General features: G+C 37.8%; 1 protein-coding gene across 7 annotated transcripts in view; it reads left to right on the forward strand.

Annotated features, from left to right (window-relative positions):
* The window catches only part of Eea1 (early endosome antigen 1), a 107,929-nt gene that overhangs the window by 5,870 nt on the left and 75,689 nt on the right, over positions 1-26,370 (forward strand). For 3 of the 7 annotated variants that reach the window (XM_055627852.1, XM_055627854.1, XM_055627853.1), the window contains exons 2-6: positions 13,466-13,558; positions 17,643-17,768; positions 24,060-24,187; positions 24,815-24,869; positions 24,958-25,023. In XM_055627852.1, coding sequence (XP_055483827.1) covers positions 13,466-13,558; positions 17,643-17,768; positions 24,060-24,187; positions 24,815-24,869; positions 24,958-25,023 — 468 coding nt within the window. Of the gene's footprint in view, positions 1-13,465; positions 13,559-17,642; positions 17,769-24,059; positions 24,188-24,814; positions 24,870-24,957; positions 25,024-26,370 lie in introns of those variants that run through there. The other 4 variants (XM_055627856.1, XM_055627857.1, XM_055627855.1 and 1 more) reach the window with 3 other exon arrangements.

Genomic DNA, 26,370 nt, shown 5'->3' on the forward strand with positions numbered 1-26,370 from the left:
GCTACCGTTCCAGTGACAACACACCTATCTACCTGCTCCTGTGCCGCCACTATGATGGTGATAAACTCATCCTTTGAAATTGTAAGCAAGTCTGCAACTAAATGCTTAAAAAAAAAGTTACCTTGGTTGTGGTGTCTCTTCACAGCAATAGAGTTAAGACAACCCGTATCTGACTATTGCTAACATTTTACTTGATTTGTTTTAACATTTGCTTGCTTTTCTTACTACTTTATTTTTCTCTTACTCTATTTTTTTTTTTTTTTTCTGAGTCATTTGGGGCATGGCTTATTGACTGTTCTTCAATGAGAAAAGAAATAATTTCCCAATATTGATATTGTCGTTTGTAGTAATTCTTACACTCTTATTACTGGAACTGGAGCTAGATGTTAAATGTTTTGATTATGTTAAAATATTGATTTGTCACATTACTTTGACTTCTTTAATTTTTATGCTTATGTATTTAGTGTACCTTATGTGGAGGCCAGAGGACAACTTGTGGGAATTGGTTTTCCCCTTCCACCCATTTGGATCCCAGGGATTGAACTCAGGTCATCAGGGTTTGCGAAACATGTCTTTATCAACTGAGCAACTTTGCTGCTTCTACTTTGATCTTTTAATCTGGGATATTACTACACTGTTTACATGTTTGAAAAAAAAAATGTGTTCCCCCATCTTAGTTGTATTGCTATAGCAAAAATAATTTATAAAGAGAAATTTACTGAAAGAAATCCTTACAGTTCTATAGACTGAGAATCTAGGATCGAGGGACTCAACATCAGGTGAGGGCTTTAGTTCTGTGCTGTCTCATGGCAGAAGTGGAAGAGAGAGAGAAGAGCGAAGGAATAAGAGGGCCCAAACATTTTATAACAGCCGTTCTCTTGCAGTAGTGACATAATTCCACTCACGAGGACAGAGCCCTGATGACCTGTTGGCCTCACCTTCAAGTAGTATTGTATTTGGAATCAGTTTCTCTGTGACCTTTGGGGAACACATTCAAGCCGAGCACCTTTCTACATGTTTGCCTTTTCTCTTCGCCTCTTTTTAGTCTGGAATGTTTTCATGCTGAGTTTACTGCTTGTTGTGCTTAGATTAAAATTGTGCATTCTTGGCAAAGATACTGTTGTGGTCAGGAATGTTGTTTCCTCAGCTTATCACTTTTGGAGGTTCCTGACGTCTCTGTCACTCATAGGTGATGCTAATTTTTTTTTTAAAGTATTTATTTTGTGTTAAGGATCTAACCTAGGGGCAAGTGTTCTATTGAGCTAATCTCAAGCCTCAAGTGACCTTTAATTTGGATTACTTGTCCAAAGTGTTGCTTAGCTCCTCCACTGTACAACACTAATTATTTTTGTTTTTTCTTCTTTTGCAACCAATAGGTAGTTTGTGGGAAATACTTTAAGACTTTGAAAATATTTTCCTTTTACTCAAAAAAAATTTCCTATAGACTTAGCATATATTGTTGGTTCTGGCACAGTCTAGTCAAGTATCATGGCTACAAAATAATGAGTATCTCCTCTCCAGCTTTTCCCCTCATTGTCAGCTCTCCTTGCATTTGTCCTCCCTTTCTGCCTTCTTTTCTTTTCCTTTCTCTGTCTCCATCGTCCCTCCTCCTTCCTTTCTGATATGAACTACTGAACTTAATATTGTGGCACTTTACAGCTCATCAGTGTACAGATCCTTGGATGCTTACCCTGCTGCAGACGTGAGCATTTGGGGCGACCTCCGGGGGGTTCCTGTGCACCCGTAACACATGGTTTTGAATACTTGTTTACTTTCTGGCATAGAAGAGTATTCCAAGCTGTTCCTGTACCTATCCTTTCCTGGTGCTGAAATTAGTGATATCTCTGAGGATTCTTGTTTGTTTTAATGAGGAATTTTCTTTGAGTCCAAGGTCTTGAGTTTCTTTGCTTGTTCTAGTGTACAGTTAAAGCTGAAAGCATCAGTTTAATTCTGTAAGAAGAGGAAATCAATATCCTATTAAATGGGAAAAATATACCTGGGGTATAGTAGAGAATTAATATTTGTTGAATAAACTCTGAAAGGATGCTTTTAGGAACATGAATTATGAATTTGCCAGTGTTGTGTGCACAGTAAACTATAGGGAAATAGAAGCAGAAACGATGGGTTGTTGCTAGTGTTTTAGGCACTATGTAGTTATCATGGCTTTAGGATGATCACAGTATGAGGAGAAAAGAATTTGGGAGGGGGTTCACTCAAATGAAGCTGCTCTTTTACAGCTACTGTAGGGCTGCCATGTTTTAGTGATGACTAAAACAGATCCAAACCCTTATGGAACTTGTGCACTGGAGGAGGAGAGAAGGATTGCTTAAAGAGTTGCTAACGATGACATTACATTCTTGGAAAAGAATAAGTAAGGAAAGTATAGAAACCACAGCAGTGCACATTTAGGGTACAGAATATAAAGTGAGATGCCAGGAGGAGTTTCTTAGATTAGTTGGGGGCTTAAGTTAATGAGGTTATTACTAATTTATTGAAGTGAATTTTAGAAAGCAGTAACTCTGAAGTAGTTTTTTTGTAGTTTTTGGTTGTGTATGTATACTTTTTTTTTTTCTTTTGAGACAGGATCTTGGTTTGTAGCTCAGGCTGGTCTCAATCATTCTTATATGTTCTTCCTCCTCTTCTTATGCATGTGTAGAATACGAAAGATATTAACATGTAAGAACCAGGTTCTTATATTTTTTTAATCCCAGTAGTCTGTTTGAATGAAAGATAGTATGATTCAGGGCTAAGAATGTGAACTCTTATGGAGGATTTTGGGTGCAGTCTAGGCAACAAAGACAGCATCTCAAAAGTAAAATAAAAAAGTGTGTGTTGGGTGGTAGGGAGGGTTGAATATGAGCTCTGATGTCAGCTTTCCTGGTTGATGTCTACACCCTACACCTTACCTGCATGGTTTTGGGCAGGTTAACTTGACTTTTCTGAAGCTCTTTGTAAATGTTAGCTATTGCTAAAATATTATTTTGTTGTTATAATTATACACTCCAATTTTTTTAAGGTCACATTAAACAATTGTTCTATCCTGTGGCTTGGATATGCCTTGCCCCTACTAAAATTCATTTTGAAGTTTGATTCTTACTGTGTTGGTGTTGGAAATGTGGGCTGGGGAGATGAATAGGTCAGAGGAGCACTGCCATCATGAATACTTTAATGCCTTTCCCAAGAGGCTGGGTTGGCCTAAGCTTGCAGGCCCAGGCAGGAGAACTGAGTTTCAGCTCAGCTTGGGCTACATACTGAGTTAGAGGATAGCCCTGTGTTATATAGTGAGAGCCTATATCAGAAACAAAAACAAAAAACAAAAAACAAAAAATGGGTTTTCCTACACTGAGCCTGGAGTTTCCCTGGCTGTAGTGTTCTCGTGTGGTCTTTCTACAGCCAGATAGGTCCTTCTGCTGTTTTGCCACATGTGGGGCAGCAGGGGCCCTGACATTTTGTTATTAGACTTCCATTATCTCAAGAGAGATTCCCCCCCACATACAAACACACACTGGCATGCAAGATCTCTTGCTCTTGTGCTCACTGAAGTACCACAACACCCATATGGAGGTCAGAGGACAGCTTTTGGTAGTAGATTCTCTTTCTACCATGTGGGTTCCATGATGGAACTTGGGTTATCAGGCTTGGTAGCAGGTAACTTACTCTAGCCTTGGAGACATCTCTTTGCAACCCAAACTTCTTTAAGAACAAATTACTCATACTCACGTACAATAACAAGAACATAGACTAAGACTTTTTTTTTTTTTTTTAAGATAAGCACTCAGACCATTGGCATCTCTATAACATACTATTAAACATTCACTCTTGGTGCTAACAGCTATGCCAAGGCTTACTGATAAAACCTGAGATGAAGAAATTGATTTTTAATGGAGTTGACAGTTTAGTAGTAACAAAGCAATATGTGAGCAATAAGTGAGGATACTCAGAGGAAGGACTGGCAGCACGAAAGGCAAAGTAATTATGTGGTGCAGGGCTAAGGGTGGGGCAGGGAGAGGAGTGGAGGTTGTTGAGTCTTCCCTGTGACTGAATGACTTAGAAAAGGGAGAAAAGAGCAGTTTGGAGATAGAATCAGGCAATTTCCAAGAGCCTAATATAGCCTAGCACAGACTAGAAGGACTTTATTCCTGCATGTCGATGGAAGTAGTTACAACAGTTTAACCTGGAAACATGAGTGAGACTAGGCAGTAAGGAACCACAGAAAGTTATTTAAAGCATCAAATTTGCAATAAGGAAAACTTTCCAAGATGTTTTTCATAGCCAGTATTTATCAAAAACAAATTCTATTCTTGTATTTCAAATTGATAGTGACTACTCAGCATCTGTGTTAGTCTTTTGTAATGATGGCAAAATGCCTAAGGAAATCAACATAAAGGAGGAGAGATTTATTTTAGTCCATGGTTTTGGAGGCTTAGGCCTTGTCAGTTGGCCCTATCTCTGTGCATCATGGCTGAGAGATGGCTTACTGGAGCAGAGCTGCTTACTTCATAGTGGCCAGTATGCAAAGAGAATGATAGAGACAGGAAAAGACATACCTAGCAAAGAACATCCCCAGCAACATAGTTCCTTCAGCCAGGTGGACCTCCTGATAGATCATTCAGCTGCCAGTTAATCCATTGATGAATTTAGTGAGTGGCTTGATCTACTCACCTCTAAAGAGCACCTCCAGCTGGGGACAAAACTGTCGACACATGAGTCTTTTTGCAGACACTTCATATTCAGACCCATAAGGATGTCTGTAGGAGATGTCTAAACTTCTAATCTTGCTCACAGGACTTTAGTGCTTAGTGATTTAGTAATGTAATGTGAATATTTGTTGGTTGTGTAGAGAGGATGATTTCATTAAGGGAAGGACCAGCTAGAAAGTTAGACTATTTCCTAAAATGGGAATCAATTGGGATTCTTAAGAAATTTCATTCCCTTCCCTCTTTCCTTTCCTTTTCTCTCCCCTCTTCCTGTTTATGTAATTTGATGATCAAATTCCAGGCTTTGTTCACGGTAAGCAAGTATTTGCCTGCTACTGAGCTATACACATGCCCAAAGATTCTAGCATCTCTCCATTGAATAAGCACTTACGGGCTTCTGGTTGTTATATCTGGTGAATAATGAGAGTTTGAATTTAGGTAGTAGCTTTGGGGATAGAGAAGATTGAGTTTTCAAGAAAATTAAGCAGTGTATTTGATGGTGCTGTAATACATATTATTACTTTAATTATATATGTATGTCCTTGTGAGTTGTTGCTTTGTGAGTGCAGTAGCCACAGAAACCAGAGGGAGCATTGGATCGCTCCCTGGAGCTAGTGTTTTGACCAGCATACATGGATGTTTGTAATTGATCTCAGGTCTTCTGGAAGAGTAGTATAAGCTTTTTTTAACCATTGACCCATCTCTTCAGCCCTGATAAGCCTTCTTAACTTGAACGTAGTTTGAATAGCTGAGATAATGGTTGAGTAGGCAAAGGTTAATGTTAGAAAGTAGGTAGAAACAGATTTGAGAGGAAGATGAGTATAAATTATAGGTCTAGATATACTTGTGGAAAGATGATCTGTAGACAGCTGGAGATACATATATTGAATTTTGGAGACAAATGGAGGCAAGTATTAAAAATGTATGAATTTTGATAGGAAGTCAAGTTCAATAAGAACTGAGAAATGTCACTGAGATAATTAAATCATACTCATCATTTTTAAAATAATCTTAAGGAGAGTTAATAAGGAAATAGAAACAAGCAGCACAGACTAATAATCCTCTAAATATGGAAGAAAGGAAATACAGAGTAATGAAGCATTAAATTCATAGTAGTTAACCTGTCATCCTTCTAGCATGTTCTAGCACCTTTTATTTGATATTTATTAAAAAGTTTTAATTTGCTGGTTGTGATGGTGCATGCCTGTAATTTCAGCTCTTGGGGAGGGAGAGGCAGGTGGATGTCTGTGAATTAGAGGCCCGTCTGGTCTACAAATCGACTTTTGGACAGTCAAGGCTACACAGGGGAACCCTGTCTTGAAAAACAAACAAGAAAACAAAAACAAAACAAACAAAAGATAAAAACAAAAAAACCCAACTTTAATTTTGTGAACTCATTACAATAAAGTGATTTTTATTTCAAAGAAATTCAGAAAGAGGTTTTATTAATTTGTGTGTTTGTGTGTGTGTGTGTGTGTGTGTGTGTGTGTGTGTGTGTGTATCTGTATTTGTATATGTGAGCTTATGGGCTTCTATGTATGTGTGGCTGTGGGATCCAGAAGAGGGTGTTGGAACTCTTGCAGTTACATCTATGAGCTGCTCAGTGTGGGTGCTGGGATGCAAACTCTAGTTTTCATGATTCAGCAGCTAGTGCTCTACCTGCTGAGCCATTTCATTAGCTTTTTTGTTTGGTTTTTAAATTTTTTAAATTAATTTATTAATTTATTGAGATAGAGGGAGAGTGCGTGCATGCATGTGTGTGTTTGTGTGCGCTATGGTATGCATATGGAGGTTAGAGGACAACCTGGAGTCAGTTATCTTCTTCTAACCTATTCAGGTCAGCAGGCTTGGTGGCATGTGTCTACCCAATACTTCTGGCCCACCTTGTTGTTTTAAAAGATTATTAACTCTGATAATAACTATTGTCAATTATACAGGTAGGTTCAAGCCTTCCAGCACAGTGTTGAGGAATTGTTTGGGTTAAGATTGACCTTTGAGAATGTCTAGAAGGAGTTATCTTAAGTTAACTGATTCAGAAAGACCCATTTTAATTGTGGGTGGGACCATTCTGGGTAGTGGATCCTGGACTGTAATAAATGAAGAGGGCAGTTGGATATGATTATTATATGATCCATACCAGTAGATGCAATTCAGTAAAAGTCACATACTTTTCTCATCTCAGTTTTTAATATCAGACCATTATATGTAAGTAGGAAAATGTGTCAGTTTTTCAGGGTGTCAGTGGTACCTTATTTGAACTTTCATAGGTAAATAGTTTAAAATATTTTAAGGATTTACAGCTTTATACCATTGTACTGGCTGGTTTTGTATGTCAAGTTGACATAAGCTAGAGTCATCAGAGATGAAGGAGCCTCAGTTGAGGAAATGCCTCCATGAGATCCAACTGTATGGCATTTTCTCAATTAGTCATCAGTGGGGGAGGGCCCATGGTGAGAGGTGCCATCTCTGGGCTGGTGGTCCTGGGTTCTATAAGGAAGCAGGGTGAGCCATGGAGAGCAAGCCAGTAAGCAGCACTCCTCCATGGTTTTTTAATCAGCTCCTGTCTCCAGGATCCTGCGCTATCTGAGTTTCTGTCCTGATTTCCTTCAATGGAAATGTAAGCCAAATAAGTCCTTTTCTCCCCAACTTGCCTTTTGGTTATGGTGTTTTGGTACAGCACCGTTTTATGCCAAAATACATTTAAGTAGTAGGTCCTATTATTAATTATTTTTTAAACAGAATCTGACTTTGTAGCCTAAGGTGGCTTGGAACTCACTGTTGTCCAAGGTAGCTTCAAACTCCTAGCAATCCTCTTGGCTCAGATTTCTGAGTGCTGAGCCTTCACACTAGTGGTTGAAGTTATTTATTCATTTTAAATAAAAAATGAGTCTCCTCCCCTTCCTCCCTTCCCCTCCCCTCCCATCTCTCCCTCTGCTCCCCTTCCCTCTCTCTCCTGCCCTCCCTCTTCTCCCCTCCCAAAGTTTAGAAAGCTTTGGAAAGTTAGGTTGTGGAAATTTTAAAGAGACTATGGAAATCAAGGCAATTCCTTCATAGTACCAGAAAATCAGAGATCCCCAAGAGCAAGTCCTGTTAGGTGAGATAAGACCACTACCAAAATTCTGGAGTCAAATTGGAAGCAAGCTCTATTAAATACTGGCCAGGATCATGGACATTGTTCAAGTCCATATCAAGGATTCCCAGAAAATGACTGAAAAACAATAGTCCAGTGCTTGTAAAGTCCTGACTTTGTTCAACTGGGGACAAGCATACATCTGATATACTTCCTACCTACATACCTCTGGCCTGTGTGTGACCAGGCACATTCTCTGCAGTTTGGGCAGCCAGCCTTGTTTACAGAAGTGAAATCATATGGCTTGTTATCTTGTATGATCAATAGCCCCTAGCATTGCAGGAAATTATCTGTCCTTGGCAAAGGGGGCTTACAGGTTAGAAGCATTTTTGTTTTATAGATCTCTTCAATATAGTAATTTAAACTTAAAATAAACTTTAGCTATCATGCAAGAAGAGAAATCTGAGGATTGTACTTCTGAAAAACATGCAACTCCTTTACAATAAGTACAGAGTAGAAGAAATCTTATATCAGTATAAGATATTGATATCAACATCAATATACCATTGTGTTCATAATAATTAAGACTAGGACATAGGGTCATTGGAAAGGAGTTAGGGTAGTGCTTAACTTTTGATCCTTTCCCCCCAAAACATTCTGTTTCTATAAAGCTGTTTGGGATCAGTGTAGTAGATAACAATAAAAATCCAAACACAAAACAATCCCTCAGTGAAAAAGACTAGGTATCACCAATCTTTTTCCCTTACATGTCACTGAAGACTTGAGCCTGTCGTCAAATACTCAAAACATAGAGGGCAAATTTTATCAATGGATGAACAATCCTCTGAAGAGAAGGTTAGGATCATCATTATAGCCATTTGGAAAAATCACCTGACTGTCATGGGTCTGAGGTTTCAGAAGAATCTATTGTGCCTCAGTTCAGACCCAAACAAAACAAAACAAACAAAACCGAACAATAAAATGACCTATCCCTCTAGAAACACAGGCATTTCAGACAGGTTGTAAGGACAAAAGGAATGTTAAGAGGGAACAAATGCAGACCTATAACCACCCTTTCTGCCACTACTCCAACATTCTGTAAAATGAAGACTGTAGATTCAAGTGTGATCCCACTCCATACTCATGAAGATGATCCCAAGTTTTGCCCAAGGACAGGTGACAGAGCCATCATGATGAAGTGTCAGTGTGAGTCATCAGAAATATCAGCTTGAACCCTGTGGGCTTTCAAGAGTTGTAGGCCCTCTTTGTGGAAGTGACATCACTGCCATCAGTACCACTCTACTTTGGTCATTTCCTAACCTAGATTTAGCTGACTTTCTTAGGGTACTTCCCAGTAGAGAAGACAGCCAGCACACTGATAACAGAAAATGATGCTCAGCTTCTAAGATCTGGCCTGCTGAGCCACGTGGGCAGGAGAAAAACTAGATTTCAAACGGAGCAGATATAGATGTCCTTTGTGTTTAGTTCTGTAGTTTTTTTCAGTATGTTACTGTTTCTACTAGTTGAGTTGTTTTCTGTCAAAGATCTTGACAGCTATTTTTGTTCTGAGAAATAAGCCTGAAGAGAAAGTGAAAGCACAGTAAGGTCGAAGCTGTTAACTGCCCTCTCCTATGGTAGAGCTCTCCACCTCCTTCTGTGTATGTTGTATTTGCTGTTTGCCTGATTTATCTGAAGCTGGAAGCTACAGCGCCGTCATCTTGGGTAGCATGTCCTGGTACTAATGGCGAAACATGTTCTCGTTATGTCTAGCCCCTTTCATTTTCTTTTATATCCGACCAGGGATTAGCTTTTACATATTTCATCTTTAGCATTTTTAAAAAAATTATGTTTTCCTCAATTGGTTGGACAGGCCTCAGGGTTCAGTATCAGCTGTTCTTGTATGGCCCACTACTGCTCCCTCCATTGGAAAGAATTCTGGTATCATCTTTATGTCACAGATAGGACATTCTTCTGAATTGTGCTCTGGTATCCTCTGGCTCTCTGTGTCCAAACAATAGTTACACAAGATGATGTTTTCTTCTTGTCATTCTTTAGCCAGACTATCACAGACCCTTGAATACTAACAAAGATAAGTACAGGTTGACAGGTTGAATATCTTATTTTGGAAATGGTTGGGACTGAAAATGTTTCAGGTTTCAGATTTGCTTGTATGCAAATGAAGTATCTTGGAGAGGAGAACAAAGCCTAAACATGAAATTAATTCATATTTCATATACATATTATACATTTAAACTAAAGGTATTTTATATAGTTTTAAAAATAATTTTGTGCATGTAATAATTTGTTGTGAAATTTTATACTTTTCTTTATCCCTTTCTTTTAAGTCTCTCGTTAGACAGGATCTTATATAGCCTAAACAGGCCTCAAACTCACGCCTGTTGTACCTCAGCCTTCCCATTGCTGCTTGTGCCACCAAGATTGGTGAATTGTTTACTGGTGGTATCATGTTGGTCGTCAAAAAGTGTAAGATTTTAGAATGTGCCAGATTTTACGTTTGGGGTGTTCAGCTTGTTACATTTCAAATGTCTTTATTATGTTTATTTATGTATATGAGTGCATGTATAGGTGTGCACCACATGTGTGCCTGATGTCCATGGAGTTACACATGGCTGTGAGCTACCATGTAGGTGCCAGGAACTGAACCCTAGAGCTGTGCAAGAGTAGCAAGTGCTCTTACCAGCTGAACCATCTCTCCAATCCCAGTTTCCTTATTATTATCCAGGTGGGCTTGTTTAATCTCTTCCCAGCATAGGAAATAAAAATTTAAACTTATATCCTACTTTGAGTAACTGTGTTTAAGAACAGTGTGTGAATTTCCTTGAGACTTTAATTACCTGTTGTCATTTCCTGCTTGTCCCAATTTATATAAGAACAAACCCATAAATAAATGTTTAAAGTATATAAATGAAATAAAAAGGAATCTAGACTATCTGATTAGTTTTATTTTAAGTAAATATATTCTTAAATATAAAAGTAATGTAAGTATGATTAAAATTGTGAGAAAAAATAGCAAAAGCAAAAATTGAGGAAAACTAAAACCCAAACCTTTTGTAGTTGTGTCTTGCTATAGTAATCATCATTTGCATGTTGAAATATTTCTTTTTAATGTTGTTACATACAGCTTATATAATTGTAATTCATATGTGTATTTATACGGGAAGAATATATATGTGCAACACACATGAGCACACATACAGAGATCTCAATATGTAACCAAGGCCATAAGTTGCAGTAATCCCGGCTATGTAAGACGTGGGGTCTCACAGCTCAGGAGTTTAAGATCGTGCCCTTTCCAGAAATTCCCCCAGACCACAACTCATTGCAAAAGCAAGAGGTTTATTAACCATTGCGCAATGGGGTCACCCCTGCCGGTCAGCAAAGAGTGGCCCTGGGAGACAAAGGCCTTTAGGTTTTTAAAAGAAAAAATTGCGGAAGATTTGAAGTTGCAGTCTTGGCAATTTAGGATTGGATGAGGAAGCTATAAAGTAAGATAATTGGTTAGTCTTAGGTGCTCAAGCTTGGCCAGTCCTGCCAAGTGTGGATGCAGCTGCAATTTAAGGTGGGGGTGGTTAGCTCATCCTTGAAGATTAGGGGCTGCGGACTTTTGGCTGCAGGTCAAAAGCTACTCAGAAGAAGTCTGGGTTCGTTGCTAAGAAATGCTATTTCAAAGACAGGAGTTTTTCTTTTTGCTTGCTTGCTTGCCTTTTTTTCTATCTGTCCTCATAGATAGGGTCACATTTTTCCATTCTCTGAAAAGGCACTAAGAGGCTTTTGCTTAACCTGAACCTAAAACTCAAAACTATAGGCTTTAAAAGACATACAGGTTACAAAGTTAGTCTAACCCTTTCAGCTACGCCTCTTGTGTGCTGTGATTTCAGGTATGTGCCCCCATACCTAGCTATTTTATACTTTTTAATATAATTTTAATGTTTTAACTGGTAAATTCAGATTAGCAGGAGTTCATTTTTTATTTGGTATTTAGATCAAATATATACTGATCATGTGTAGTATAGAAATAAGGAAATAAAAAGGAATGTGGACTATTTGATTTGTCTTATTGTAAGTATAACTATTTTTAAATATAAAAGTATCTTTGTGTGGTAAAGTAAACTTGTATTAAACTATTTTCAATCTTGGGTACTTGTACATTTCTATAGAGATTTCTAACAAAGAATCAATATTAATCAGTGATTCAGAACCACATAGTTCTAATTAAAACCTTTTCCTCTATTTATTAGTCATGTGGCCTTGGCAGGTTTCTTAGTCTGTGTGCCTTCCTTCTGTTTTGGGTAAAGTGGGAAGCTTGTAGTCACTCTCTTTCTCTCTCTTTATATCTATCTATCTATCTATCTACACACACATATTTGTATATATGGATAATTATCAAGGTAGCTCTTGTGCTTTGAATCTCTTTTCATAGTTTTACTAGATTTCAAATTCATTTATTATAACATGTAGGTATTAATAAACAATAATGTTTGAGAATAAATGCTGCTGGGGACAAAAAGACGTTAAACCTATGAAATGGGTGCTTGGTGGATCATAGTAAGTATCAGAGATACACTGATAACAGTTGCCCTGAATGATAGATGGAGTGGGTGACGAAATGATTTTGGTAACATTTTCTTCCACTCTTTTTTTAATTTTAATTTTTTATTATTAATTACAGTTTATTCACTTTGTATCCCAGCTGTAGCCCCCTTCCTCATTCCCTATTAATCCTACCCTCCCTCCCTCATCTCCTCCCATGACCCTCTCCAAGTCCACTGATAGAGGAGATCCTCCTCCCCTTCCATCTTACCCTAGCCTATAAGGTCTAGTCAGGACTGGCTGTATTGTCTTCGTCTGTGGCCTGGTAAGCTGCTCACCCCCTCAGGGGGAGGTGATCTACGAGCCAGCCACTGAGTTCATGTCAGAAACAGTCCCTGTTCTCCTTACTAGGGAACCCACTTTGATACTGAACTGCCATGGCCTACATCTGAGCAGGGGTTCTAGGTTATCTCCATGAATGGTCCTTGGTTGGAGTATCAGTTTCAGAAAAAACCCTGAGCCCAGATTTCTTAATTCTATTGCTCTCTCTGTGGAGCTCCTGTCCCTTTCAGGTCTTTCTATCTCCCCCCTTCTTTCATAAGATTCCCTGCACTCTGCCAAAGTTTGGCAGTGAGCCTCAGCATCTACTTTGATACACTGCAGAGGCCCTCCTGCACTCTTATACCTTTTGAGTTTATGCAGTAAAGCGAACAATGAAAGAGGAATCATAAGATCATCATTTTCGTTCTGCTTCTGCCTTTTTCTGTATTTCCTTGTTTTTTTTTTTTTTGTTATTTTTTGGTGGTGGTTGTTAACAGTATGTCATTTAGCTACATTAAATGTTTTCTCTATAGGAGCAAAATGCCTTACCTGTCTTAGAGATATCATTGTGATTAAATATGTTTTATTAAAGTGGATTGAAGCTTATAAACATTGTATTTATTAGTTTTATTTAAACAAAATAAAAATTGAAAATGCCATAGAGAGATCCTGATACACACAGAATGAAGGCCAGTATTCTATAAGGGTTAGGGTTGATACTGCTGGTTTTCTTTGTGTGACATTGTTTATGTTGTGACACAGCTTATGAATATATTAATACATTATGTTAATATATTAACTTTGATTTTTCCCCCCTCTGTTTCAGACTCCTGGGAGAGTTGGCTCTCAAGGTTCTGATTTAGATTCATCAGCAACTCCTATAAATACGGTGGATGTCAATAATGAAAGTTCTTCAGAGGTATGAAAATTTAATAGAGAATAAAATTTACTATTATTTAAGGGAAAATTAGCAAATACAGTCATGATTGGAAACTTAATTATGTTCACAGGGAAATTTTTCAAAATTGTGTTTTTATAGGTGACTTTTGAGGTATTTATACAAGTCTTCCACTGTATGATTGTAAGATTGAAAACCTGCCTATTAAGATTGAAAACTAATATTACCAACTTGTCTTGTATGTTGTCACCTCAATTTAATGAATATTTTAGTCTCTTTAAAAAGAACTCACACTTCATGTGTATGTGTGTACTGTTATAAACTGTTAACTCAGCTTTAGGTTATGGCTCACACTTTTGCAGTATTTTCTGTTTTCACTTGTGACCTGTTAACTTTTGCTTTATCTTTGTTAACTTATTAAAAACTAGTGGAAATGTAAAAAAGAATAAAAATTTCAATGACAAAGCCTTTATGTTGTATTACTACTTTTATTTTTAAGAAGCAAGTAATATTTGTTCATTATAGAAAAAAAAAAAAAAACTATGGCCATAGTCAATATGAGTGGTAAAAGCGTTAAATGTTAGGCTAACTTCCAAGTCCAGGAAGAATGCAAGGTGCCTGCTGTCCACAATAATCCTACATACCACAATCGTGCATATACTGCCTTGCTGTCCCCTTTGTTCTTCCCTTTTTCTTTTGAATGGCTCTTAGCTATTGCAGAATGCTTTGTCTACATGCATTGACATGTTAATAGGATTTTTCTCCTTTACTCTGTGGTAATTACATGCACTTTAAATAATACTGCTGTACCTTTGTGTTCTTAGAGTAAATTCATTTGAGAATGATGTGCTATTACCACTATTTTAATATATTGTTGGATTTTACTTGTTGATTTTTTTTTTTTTTTGAGGATGTTTACATATGTTCATGATACTGATTCACTTCTTTTCTTTTTTGAGACAGATCTCATTTTGTTCCCCTTGTTGGCCTGGTATTTGCTATGTAGGCAGTCAGAAAACCAAAACATTGTAAAAATGTGCCAGGGTAGATATTGGTGTTACTAAGAAAAATAAGCAGTAAAGAAGGTATAGTACATGTATGTATATGGCTGTAGTTTTATGTAGTTATCACTGAAGATTTCTCCAGTGGAAAGGGTGGTGGAGGCATATCTTAGAACTGAAGAAGGTGAAGAAATAAGCTAAGGAAATAAGCTCCATTTGGGGCAAGGGATGGAGAATGCACTGGAATTTTTTGAGCTAAGAGCATTTCTGGTGTGGTGGTAACAAGCCAGGAGACTAGTGTAGCTCTAGAATACTGAGTGATCACAGACTGGCTCAGTGAGGTAATCAGGCCTTGTAGATGTTATATTCACTTATTAGTTAAGTCTCTGAGGTATAAAAGCCACTGTAGACTCTTGAGCGGGGAAATGACAAGATTTGATAATGTGCCTGCCATGGAATATTCCATTTAGCTGCTGTTTTGAAAATAAACTTAGTGAGTAAAGGGTGGGTGAATGGGGCCATTGATGTACAGTATGATTGGAGCTGGCTTCAGGGTATGATAGTGGAAGGGCTGAGACTCTGGGTATGTTCTGAATATAGATTGTTCCAGTAGAATGTTTTTGGTTTTGTAAAGTCTAAAATAATTTCTTGGTAAGTTCTTGAGCTTCTTGAGGAAGGGGAGGTTGCCTTTTTTACTTTGTTTTCAGCACGATATCTAATAGCTAGAGCAAAGTAATCATATAGTAAATGATTGGATGACTGGGTGTGAATATTTTCCATCAACAGTAATGACTAGAGTAAAACATACTCTAAACCCTTAGTGGCGAAAAGAAGGCAAACTGACAACAGTCATCTATTAAAGTGCTGTTCTGTAGTTTTAGTACTTGGGATGTAGGTGTCTGGAAGGCAACTCTTTGACTAGCTTTTTTATTTTTTAAAGGTGAATTTGTAGTTCTTGCACGTGTCCCCAGGATAATTTCCTTTTTAAGGGGTATGAACAAAGGAATAATGGAATTTGGAGAGATAGCTCTGTTGGTAAAGTTGTTGCCAGGAGGAACTGAGTTCTATCACCAGAATATTAAATATAATGGTAGTGATATGTGCTTGTAATTCCAGCATTAGAGAGGTAGAGACAGGAAGATCCCCGGCGTGTGCTGGATGGCTAGCATTGTCTGAATCTACATGGCAAGTTGGACTAGTGAGAGACCTTGTCTCAAAGAGGAATGACAAATGAGGTTCTCTTCTGACTTCCACATGCACTCATACATATATGTATGTGTACCCACACATGTACCACACATGCACCCTTACACGTACACTTGTGCTCATAGCACACACACACACACACACACACACACGCGCACACACACACACACACACACACACACACACACACACACACACAGAGGACAGGGGGAGAATATAATGATGATGATACTAGGTAATGTTTACTGAATGCCTTTGTCCTGGGTAATATGTGTGCTTTATATATTGTGGTAGACAGCTTTTCATCTCCTGAACTTAAACAACAGAAGAGGGATGTCATAGTCAGTGTTCTGTTGCTGTAAAGAGACACCATGATCAAGGAAACTTACAAAAGAAAGCATTTAATTGGGGCTTGCTTACAGTTTCAACAGTTTATGCCATTGTCTTCATGGCAGGGAGCAGGATGACATGCAGACAGACATGGTAGCTCAGAGTTCTACATCCAGATCCACAGCAGCAGAAAGAGAAAGAAATTCTGGCCTGGGATGGACGCTTGAAACCTCAAATCTCACCCCTAATAATGTACTTCTTTCAACAAGGCCACACCTACTCTAACAAGGCCACACCTCCCAAGTCCTCTCAAATAGTGACACTCCCAGATGACCAAACATTCTATGAGTCTGTGGGAGGCATTCTTGTTCAAACTACCACAAGGAAGAAGGGTTTATTTTGACTTAGTAGTGTCAGTCCATGATTGCTTAGCTCTTTATTGGGGCTTGTATTGGGTAGGACACTGAGTCAGAGAGGGCATTACTGAGCAAAGTGATTATCTCATGGCATTTAGAAACAGAGACAAAGACAGAGAAACAGGAAGGTGCCAACGATAAAATGTTCCTCTAAGATATGCCCTCAGTCTCCGACTACTACTTAGGGATCTAAGTCTACACTTGTTTTTACACAAAAAACTTCCAAGTTACAAACCTGTGTCTCTACTGTTATATTTATTTATTTAGTCCATCATATTTTCAACTTCTTTATGTTCTTATCCATCCATTCTTATCTGACATAATCTCAAGCCATATCTCAATCTCAATCTCAAGGCCATCAGTATAATGGCCTGCATTTTAAAATATAGATAGGTTTAGTTTTTGTCTTGTCACTGTTCTACTGCTGTGAAAAGACACCATAATCAAGGCAACTCTTAACAAAGGAAAGCATTTAATTGGGCGGGGGGGCTTGCTTACAATTTCAGAGTTTCAGTCCATTATGGTGGGGAACATGGCAGCATGCAGGCAGGCACTGGCACAGTAGCTGAGAGCTACATTCTGATATATGTAGAAAGAGAGAGAGGAGAGAGAGAGAGAGAGAGAGAGAGAGAGAGAGACTGGCTTTTGAAACCTCAAAGCCCACAACCTACAACAAACTGTAGAGAGAAAGAGAAGAGAGGAGAGGAGAGAGAGAGAGAGAGAGAGAGAGAGAGAGAGAGAGACTGGCTTTTGAAACCTCAAAGCCCACAACCTACAACAAACTTCCTTCAACAAGGCCATACCTCTTAGTCATTCTAATCCTCAAATAGTGCCACTCCCTGATGAAACTATGGACAAAGTACCACAAACAAAAAATAATTTAAAATGCATAAACCAAAGAGTATTTGAGCCAAAGCAGCTGTATACCATACTGAACAAATGAATCAAAGAAAATTTATAATATGAAGAAGGGAACTAATTTTTAAAGTTCTACTTCAGATAACTGCTTTCACCTTTTGCAGATACACCTTGAAACTTCCCTGACCTGTAGAAAAAAGAGATTTATAAGATTTATTCTTATATATATTTGCATGCTCATGTTTTGTTTTATTATTAAAATAATCCTAAAAACTAAAAGTTGTTATTTCACAGGGTTTCATCTGCCCATTGTGTATGAAAAGATGTGTAACTGCTATTGACTTGTCGGAACATTACCAGGAGGTGCACACTGAACATGAGACAAGAGGACAGGAGCTTCTTAGTGACTCCAGTGTGACTGTGGGTCCTCTGCCTTTTGTTTTAGCAGCTTGGTTACGGGTTGCTCAAAATAGCTTTCTTCCCCTGTCTCGGTGTTGGTTCCCTTTTAGGCTACAAGGGAATATGGATTGCTTTTACTGTGCATGCCTAAGGGAAGAATCGGTGAGGAAAAAGTCTCTTGGGTAGTCTGCTTGGTCTCTGCTATTGTTTCCTTCTCTCTTTTGTGAACTTGTAAATAAATGCTATATATGGTTACATAAAATTTGCAATGAAATTCGAAATATAAAGTGGTATTTCACTATTTGTAGGATTATATGTTATTTATTCTATATTAATGAATCATTAATGCATTCAGGTTAAAATGATTCTTGCATAGAAAGATTTTGTGTCTGAACAGCATTAGAACCTGAATCTAAAGTTCCATCTTTGTTTTCACTCTCAAGATCCACAGGAGGTGATGAAGTGCACGTCATCACCCATTGTGAAGTGTGAAACATTTCTGTAGCGCAGCAGTTCTCAACATTCCTAATTCAGCTCCTCATGTTGTGACCCCCAACCATAAAATTATTTTCATTGCTATTTTGTAACTGTAATTCTGCTACAGTTAGGAATTGTAATATAAACATCAGTGTTTTCTGATGGTCATAGGTGACACCCCTGTGGAAGGGTCATTTGAGAGGACAGACAGAGATGACAGGATCTTGTAAACTGGGCTTGAACTCACAGTTCTCCTGCATCTGCTTCTTGAGTGCTAAGATAATAGGCATGTGCTACCATTCTTGACCAGGAGATAACATTGTTTTTGTATCAGTGCACAGGGAAAAGAGTAGAAGTTTTTAAACTCTTGTTTTCACGTGTTCAGAGTGCTTATTATTTAACTCATTTTGTTTTTTGAAGGTTTTATTATTTGTAGTCTGTTAGTGGCCTACTGTTCAACTAAGTTCTTTTTTGCCAACTTTATATTTTAGTAATTAAATGTATAATGTACAATATATATACATGCTATATATGTGTATATATATGTGATGAAAGTACCACATTGCCCATATAGAGGTGAAAAGCTCTAATCTATTGTTAGTTGGAGTCAAGGAACTTGACAAATTAGTGTTGGTGTTGGAGGACACAAAGCAGGATATGTAAAGGCACAGAGATTTGAGATAGCATGTTGTTCTCAGAGACACAGTCATGTTACTGTTGTTGAAGGTCGTGGTACTGATTGAGAGAGGCTTGATCATCAGATTATCTGGGTCATTAGGAGAATGGCCATGGAGGAACGTGTGTGTCATGCGGATGATAAAGATAAGTGAAGAATATTGGAGAATCTGTTTAAGAAGATGCTTCTGGCAGCTGGGTTGTTAGAAGAAAGCAGGCTAGGTATAGGAATGCTGTCTGGAATAGTACTACCTTCATCCATTCAGTAGACAGTAACTGAACAAGAGAAGCTGCAGTGAGGAAGAGGAAAAAAAGGAAGAATGCTTAGGTGCGCTATCTTACTACCAATGAGGTAGAAGAGTCATTCATAATTCTTTAGTTTGTTGTTCATGTTGAAAGGTGAAAGTTAGTTTAAAAAAAAAGAAGTTTGAGAAATAAATCAAGGATTGGATTTACTTTATGTGACATGCCTATTAGATGCAGGTAGGGATATATATCGCTGTATGTATAGATCCAGAACTGCCCTGTGTATTTGGATTAGTGTGTAAGTGATAACTGAAACCACTTGCATTATATAGTGGGGGAAAAAAAAACTGTGGTGGGAGGGTCAAGGAGAGCATTTTGGAACATCATTTTTTAATTTTAATTTTTTGTAATATTACAAGAACTTTTTCTTTAAAAGCAAAGTTCCCGTTAGATATTGTGCAAGAGAGCCGTGCACTGCTTGAATGAACATACTCATGGACAACAGTTACCTTTATAGGGAACTGCTTTAGTTTTTATAGAATGAGGAAAGATGACCGTCCTATACTTCCATGTACAAACCTGAGCTTTCACGGACCCCAAAGTAAGAATGTGCTTACTTGTTGCTGATGGTGCAGGTGTACATTGAAACACCACCCTCATAGGCCTTGTTTCACCTTTGTATCTGAAGAAGAGGAACATTGTAGAATTGCCATGCACTTGCTAAACGCAATACAAATTTATTTCTAGCAACCAAATTAACAGAATTATACACAAAGCTTCATGAAGTTATGACTGATATTTTATCTCTGAATCAGTGAACTTGAACATTTTGGGTGTGTGACACACCCTTGCAAAGTAGGTTGCATGGGTGAAATTCTTAGGTTAGAGGGAAGAATAGGTTGGGTTAGTAGAGGCTGGGAGTGTTTTCAGAATTGACATGCTTTGGTATTTGTAAAAGTAAGGACTTGGAGTAAGGAGTTTTTGGAGCTCATGGGAGTGTGTGGGTGTCCAAAATGTGGGAAGCTTATTTCTTTATTATTGAATGCAAAAATTTAAGAGAGTAAAAGTTGAGTGGTATTTGTTTTCTATGTTGATTAATTATGCTGAAATAAAATATAATATGTTGAATGCCATTAACATTTGAGAGGTATATAAATAAACCTCTTAAATAATATTTAGAGGACTACTAGATTGTTAATGAGAGAGTTTTTCTTGCAGCCTTTGGCTTGCTAATACAGTTTGTAGTTAGATAACCATATGGTGGTAAATTTAATGCCATTTGGTTAATCATTGATTCTGTTCCATAAGAATATACTTTTCCATGTATCATCAATCTTCTCCTTTCTTTGTTGGCCTGGAACTGTATTTTAACAATTTGTGTTTTTCACAGAGCTATTATCACTATTATTGTTATTATTATTATTGTTCTCAAAATGACAGTATATATCTGTTGAATAAAGTCACTGGGAAGTTAGCATATTAAAAAGACCTGTCTTAAGAAAGTCACTTTTAAGGTTTAAGTCAGGGAGTTCAAGAGATTTTTTGCTTTTTCTAGCTACCTCTAGCAGATAATCAGGAAGGGTGCTTCTCAAATGTTTTTGATGACATCCACTGTAATAAATATTTTTGTCATTGCTCAAAAAATTTAATAAAACTTTGTTTACTGTTAGTAAAATAACCTTTAGTCTATCTACTGTTGAATATTAAAGTTATAACCTAATACTCTGATTTCATGATTCAGTCCAGTAAACATGGAATTATAGCAGCATCCTTTTAAAAAATTTATGTTTAATTTATATATTTACATTATATCCTGATCATAGCCCCCTCTCTCCTCTCCTCCTGGTCCCTCCTTCCCATCCTCTTCACTCTATCCCGCCTCTTGTCTTCAGAAAAGGGGAGCTCCCCCACCTATAACCCACCCCAGCACATCAAGTTGCATCAGGACTGAGCTCCCCTCTTCCACTAAGGCCAGGCAAGGCAGCCTGGTAGAGCAAAGTGATTGAAAACAGGCAACGGAGTCCATGTCATAGACAGCACCTACCCAACTCACTAGGTGACCCACATGAAAATAAAAATGTCCACTGGGTACATGTGGATAGGGAGCCTAGGTCCAGTCCATGCATGCTCTTTGGTTGGTGCTTCCTTCTTTGTAAGCTGCCATGGGTCTAATTTAGTTGACTCTGTTGGTCTTGCAGTGTTGTCCTGTCCAGGTCCTTCTAACCTTCCTTCCCTCTCTTCCACAGGACTCCCTGAGCGCCCCCTGGATGCTTGGCTGTCTCAGCATATGATTCGAGCAGCTATGACAGCATCCTTTTTTTTTTAAATATAATTTTTATTTATTACAATTTATTTATTTATTTTTAATTACACTTTATTTACTTTGTATCCCCCTCCAGTTCCCTCCCTCCTCCCCTCCCAACTCCCTCCCCTTTCTTCCCCTTCTCCATATATTATATGCCCTTCCCCAAGTCCACTGGTAGGGGAGGGTTTCCTTTTCTTCCTTCTGATCCTAGTCTGTTAGGGCTCATCAGGAGTGTCTGCATCGTCTTCCTCTGTGGCTTGGTAAGGCTGCTCCCTCCTCAGAGGGAGGTGATCAAAGAGCAGGCCAGTCAGTTCATGTCAGAGACAGTCCCTGTTCCCGTTACTATGGAACCCACTTGGACACTGAACTGCCATGGGCTACATCTGTGCAGAGGTTGTAGGCCATCTCTATGCATGGTACTTGGTTGGAGTATGAGTCTCAGGAAAGACCCCTGTACTCAAATTTTTTGGTTCTGTTGCTCTCCTTGTGGACCTCCTGTCCTCTCCAGATCTTACTGTTTCCCACTTCTTTCGTAAGATTCCCTGCATTCTGCCCAAAGTTTGGCCATAAGTCTCAACATCTACTTTGATAGTCTGCAGGGCAGAGCCTTTCAGAGGTCCTCTATGTCAGGCTCCTGACTTGTTCCCTCTTTTCTCCTTCTTCTGATTTCCATCCTCTTTGCCTTTCGGGATGGGGATTGAGCATTTTAGCCAGAGTCCTCCCTCTAGATTAGTTTCTTTAGGTGTACAGATTTTACTAGGTTTATCCTATGTTATATATATGAGTATATACCATGTGTGTCTTTCTGCTTCTGGGATAGCTCACTCAGGATGATCCTTTCCAGTTCCCACCATTTACCTGCAAATTTCACAAAAGTCTATATGCCACAAAATTTGAAAATCTAAATGAAATGGATAATTTTCTGGATCGATTCCAGTTACCAAAGCTGAATCAAGACCAGGTAAATCAATTAAACAGTCCTATATCCCCTATGGAAATAGAAGCTGTCATCAAAAGTCTCCATCCAAAAAAAGCCCAGGGCCAGATGGTTTCAGCGCAGAATTCTACCAGACCTTCAAAGAAGAGCTAACTCCAGTTCTCTTCAAACTATTCCACAAAATAGAAACAGAAGGAACATTACCAAACTCATTCGATGAAGCCACAGTCACCTTGGTACCTAAACCTCACAAAGACCCAACAAAGAAAGAGAATTTCAGGCCAATCTCCCTTATGAACATTGATGCAAAAATACTGAACAAAATACTTGCAAACTGAATACAAGAACACAGCAAAGATATCATCCATTATGACCAAGTAGGCTTCATCCTAGGTATGCAGGGGTGGTTCAATATATGGAAATCCATCAATGTGATCCACCATATTAACAAACTGAAAGAAAAAAAAAACCCACATGGTCATCTCCCTAGATGCTGAAAAAGCATTTGACAAAATGCGACATCCATTCATGTTTAAAGTCTTGGAGAGATCAGGGATACAAGGCACATACCTAAACATAGTAAAGACAATATACAGTAAGCCTATAGCCAACATCAAACTAAACGGAGAGAAACTTAAAGCAATCCCACTGAAATCAGGGACAAGGCAAGGCTGCCTACTCTCTCCATATCTCTTCAACATAGTTCTGGAAATCCTTGCTAGCGCAATAAGACAGCATCCTTTACAGCAGTATCGATGATAGCCTTAATCATATATTAATTCTGGAATTGTCAGGTCTTTATGTTAGGCTTTACATTAGCTTTGAGCTTTTATATGTTAGCCTTAGGCAGACATTATCTCTCTATCTGACTATCTGTCTATTATGTTAGCCCTCGGTTAGCATTTATTTACTTATTTATTGGCAGTGCTGGTCTGAAACTTACTCTGTGGCTGAGAATGACTTTAAACTTCATCCTCTGCCTCTGTTTCCCAGTTGCTGAGATTCTAGGTGTGTGCCATCTTAGTCTGATTTCAACACTTCTCTAATAGAGCTTTGTGTGAGACACAGAGTTTTGAGCTTTTCCTTTGGTGACAAGATTATTTCACCATCTTACCTTTTTATATTCTTAGAAAATAAATTCAAACAAATCTTACTTTACTAATGGGAATATATAACAGTGAGAAGGATTTTAATGGGAAATGTTCTCAAGTAATCTGGAATAGCTGGGTGTAGTGGCACATGCCTCCCTAGTACTCAGAAATCAGAGGCAAGTGGAGCTCTGTGAGTTCAAGGCCATCCCGATTTACATAATGAGTACTAGGACAGTCAAGCTTGCATAGTGAGACCCTGTCTCAAAAAAAAAAAAAAAAAAAAAGAAAAGAAAAGAAAAAAAAGATAGAAAGAATGAACTGATATCTCATACTAGAATTCATTTCTTTAGCTATTAATTGATGCGGCCTAAAAGATGTCTGTGTTTTCTTTATGTTTTTGTATACTTTAAGCAGAATAGATAGTGAAATACCTTTGCTTGATATCAGAATTGGGGCCTACCAATTTCAGTTTAAATTTAAGTTTATTTAATGATACGAATATGAATTTGACCATATTTCATAAATACAAAGTTATTCTTCAAAATTAAGTATTTTAAAATCTTTTTATGCCCTTTCTACAGGGTTTTATATGTCCCCAGTGTATGAAGTCTCTTGGCTCTGCTGATGAACTTTTCAAACACTACCAGGCAGTTCATGATGCTGGCAATGATTCGGGTCTTGGTGGAGAGGCCAATCTTGCTTTGACACGGTACAGTGTGCTAGTTTTAAACTGAGATATCGTCGTGGAATGTGCGTTTGATGTAATTGCTATGTTAACATTAATTCCTTTCTGAAAATTGTAATATTTCATATTACTTAATTTAAATCTCTGCTCATTTATCATGTTCTTCTTTCCTTGTCTAGCCTGTCTGTGTACCTTGTTGTCAGGGTGAGTCTTAGGTGAGAGTACCAGAATGGAGAAGGTTCTCCATATCACACCCAAGGAACAGAAACACACCAGTGTTACCACACCAACATGGTGAAGGGAGGTGACCAGGCGGGCTAGGCTATGCACATGTTAAGAGTCCTACTGACAGCTCGAGATTTTATGCTAACGGCATTAGAAAGTTAGTCATGCTTATTGTTGGTAAATAATAGAGGGTATTTTTTTCTGCTCCAGGCACATGACAATCAGTTATCTGATTATTTTCGTAAGAATTGTTTTTATTTGTAAACTATGTGCTTTAAGAGTAAAATTATTTTTCTAAGGGCTTTTATACACAAGACATCAGTGTCTTTAAAATAACTGAGAAAGCTATAACATTAATAGTTACTAATTATCACTTGCTAAGCTTGTAAATTAAAAGCCATCTCCTCTCTGCCCATGCATCTTTAGAGATGATGTAACACTACTCAGACAAGAGGTCCAAGATCTACAGGCCTCACTTAAGGTAAGAATAAACATGATAATGCTTGTTTATTTTCAGAGTTTCAGATTAAAATCTTTAAAAATTTACTAATTAAAATCTTTTTTGTCAGGAAGAAAAATGGTACTCAGAAGAATTAAAGAAAGAATTAGAAAAATACCAAGGGCTACAGCAGCAAGTAATTGCATTTTAAATTCTTGAAGCATGTTTATTAGTTGTTTATTTTCATTGTTGAAAATTCAGCATTACACTCTTTTGTGAACAGTTTGATATAAATAACTTCCTAATTTATTTTTGTTTAATAGCCTATTAGATAGTCTATATAATTCTAGTGATGGAAGCAGATACCATATCAGGTATGGTAGTACGTGTTTGTAATCCCAGCACTTGGAAGACTGAGGGCAGAAAATGTGAGTTTAAGGACAGCCTAGGATACCTAGCAAGACCCTATCTCAGTAAAGGATGGGGTAGAGGGTGCCTCAGTAATTACATGGTTCTTGCTGCATTTGCAGAGGACCCACGTAAGACAGCTCACAACTGTTTGTAACTTCAGTTCCAGGGAATCTCGTGCCTGCACACATGTGCTTGTGCATACACACAATTAAAAATCATCAATACATCCTTCCTTCCTCCCTCCCTCCCTCCCTCCCTCCCTCCCTCCCTTCCTTCCTTCCTTCCTTCCTTCCTTTTTCCTTCTTCCCTTCCTCCCTTTCTCCCTTCTTTCCTGTCTCTTCCTATGTATTTCTCTCTGTATACATTACTTTAAAAAAGAATCAGTTACCAGTTTTGTTATTCTAGTTTTCTGATTCTGATTCTATCTGTCTGTCTGTCTAATCTATCCCTATATGAATTACTTTAAAAAAGATTCAGTTACCAGTTTTGTTATTGTATTTTTCTGACAGTATACATAAATGGCTAAAAACATTGAGGCTCAACCCAAAATATAGGCCTTTACTTCCTCAATTCATCTTACTGGAAGTGCTTAAGGGCAGTGGAGTTGTCATTTCTGGTGATTACGATTTCTGGAAACTGTCCTTCAAGACCTGCCTGTTGGTTTTTTACTGTAAACTTCTTTTTATTTATTTATTAGATAGTATATTCTGAAATACCGATGTAATACTTATTATAATTATCAAATTTTAAGTACTACACATATTGTATATGACTGGAACATAGTCTGCTTGTTACCAGGATCATAAACAAGCATGGGCATTGCATGTCACAATCATCTTATTTTGTCACTTGGTCCTAGAAAAGTTTCAGCTTTATTATCTTCCATGTGTTCAGTTATTGACTGAAATGCTCTGTGGTATGTGACTCTTGGATTATGTATATATTTACTTGTGTAAAATACTGATACTGATAAAATGATTATCTGTGGGTTCTAGCTACTTTATCAAAAAGTAATTTTATGTAAAATTATATCAGCTATATCATAGAAAAAAAGAAATAATGAATTTTGGTAAGTCCAGAGAAGATAGTCTTGATTTTAAAAATACCTCTAACAGCTTTTATAATTAGCAAT

This window comes from Psammomys obesus, unplaced genomic scaffold (assembly GCF_907164565.1).
Source record: "Psammomys obesus unplaced genomic scaffold, mPsaObe1.curated_primary_1811, whole genome shotgun sequence".
Lineage (NCBI taxonomy): Eukaryota > Metazoa > Chordata > Mammalia > Rodentia > Muridae > Psammomys > Psammomys obesus.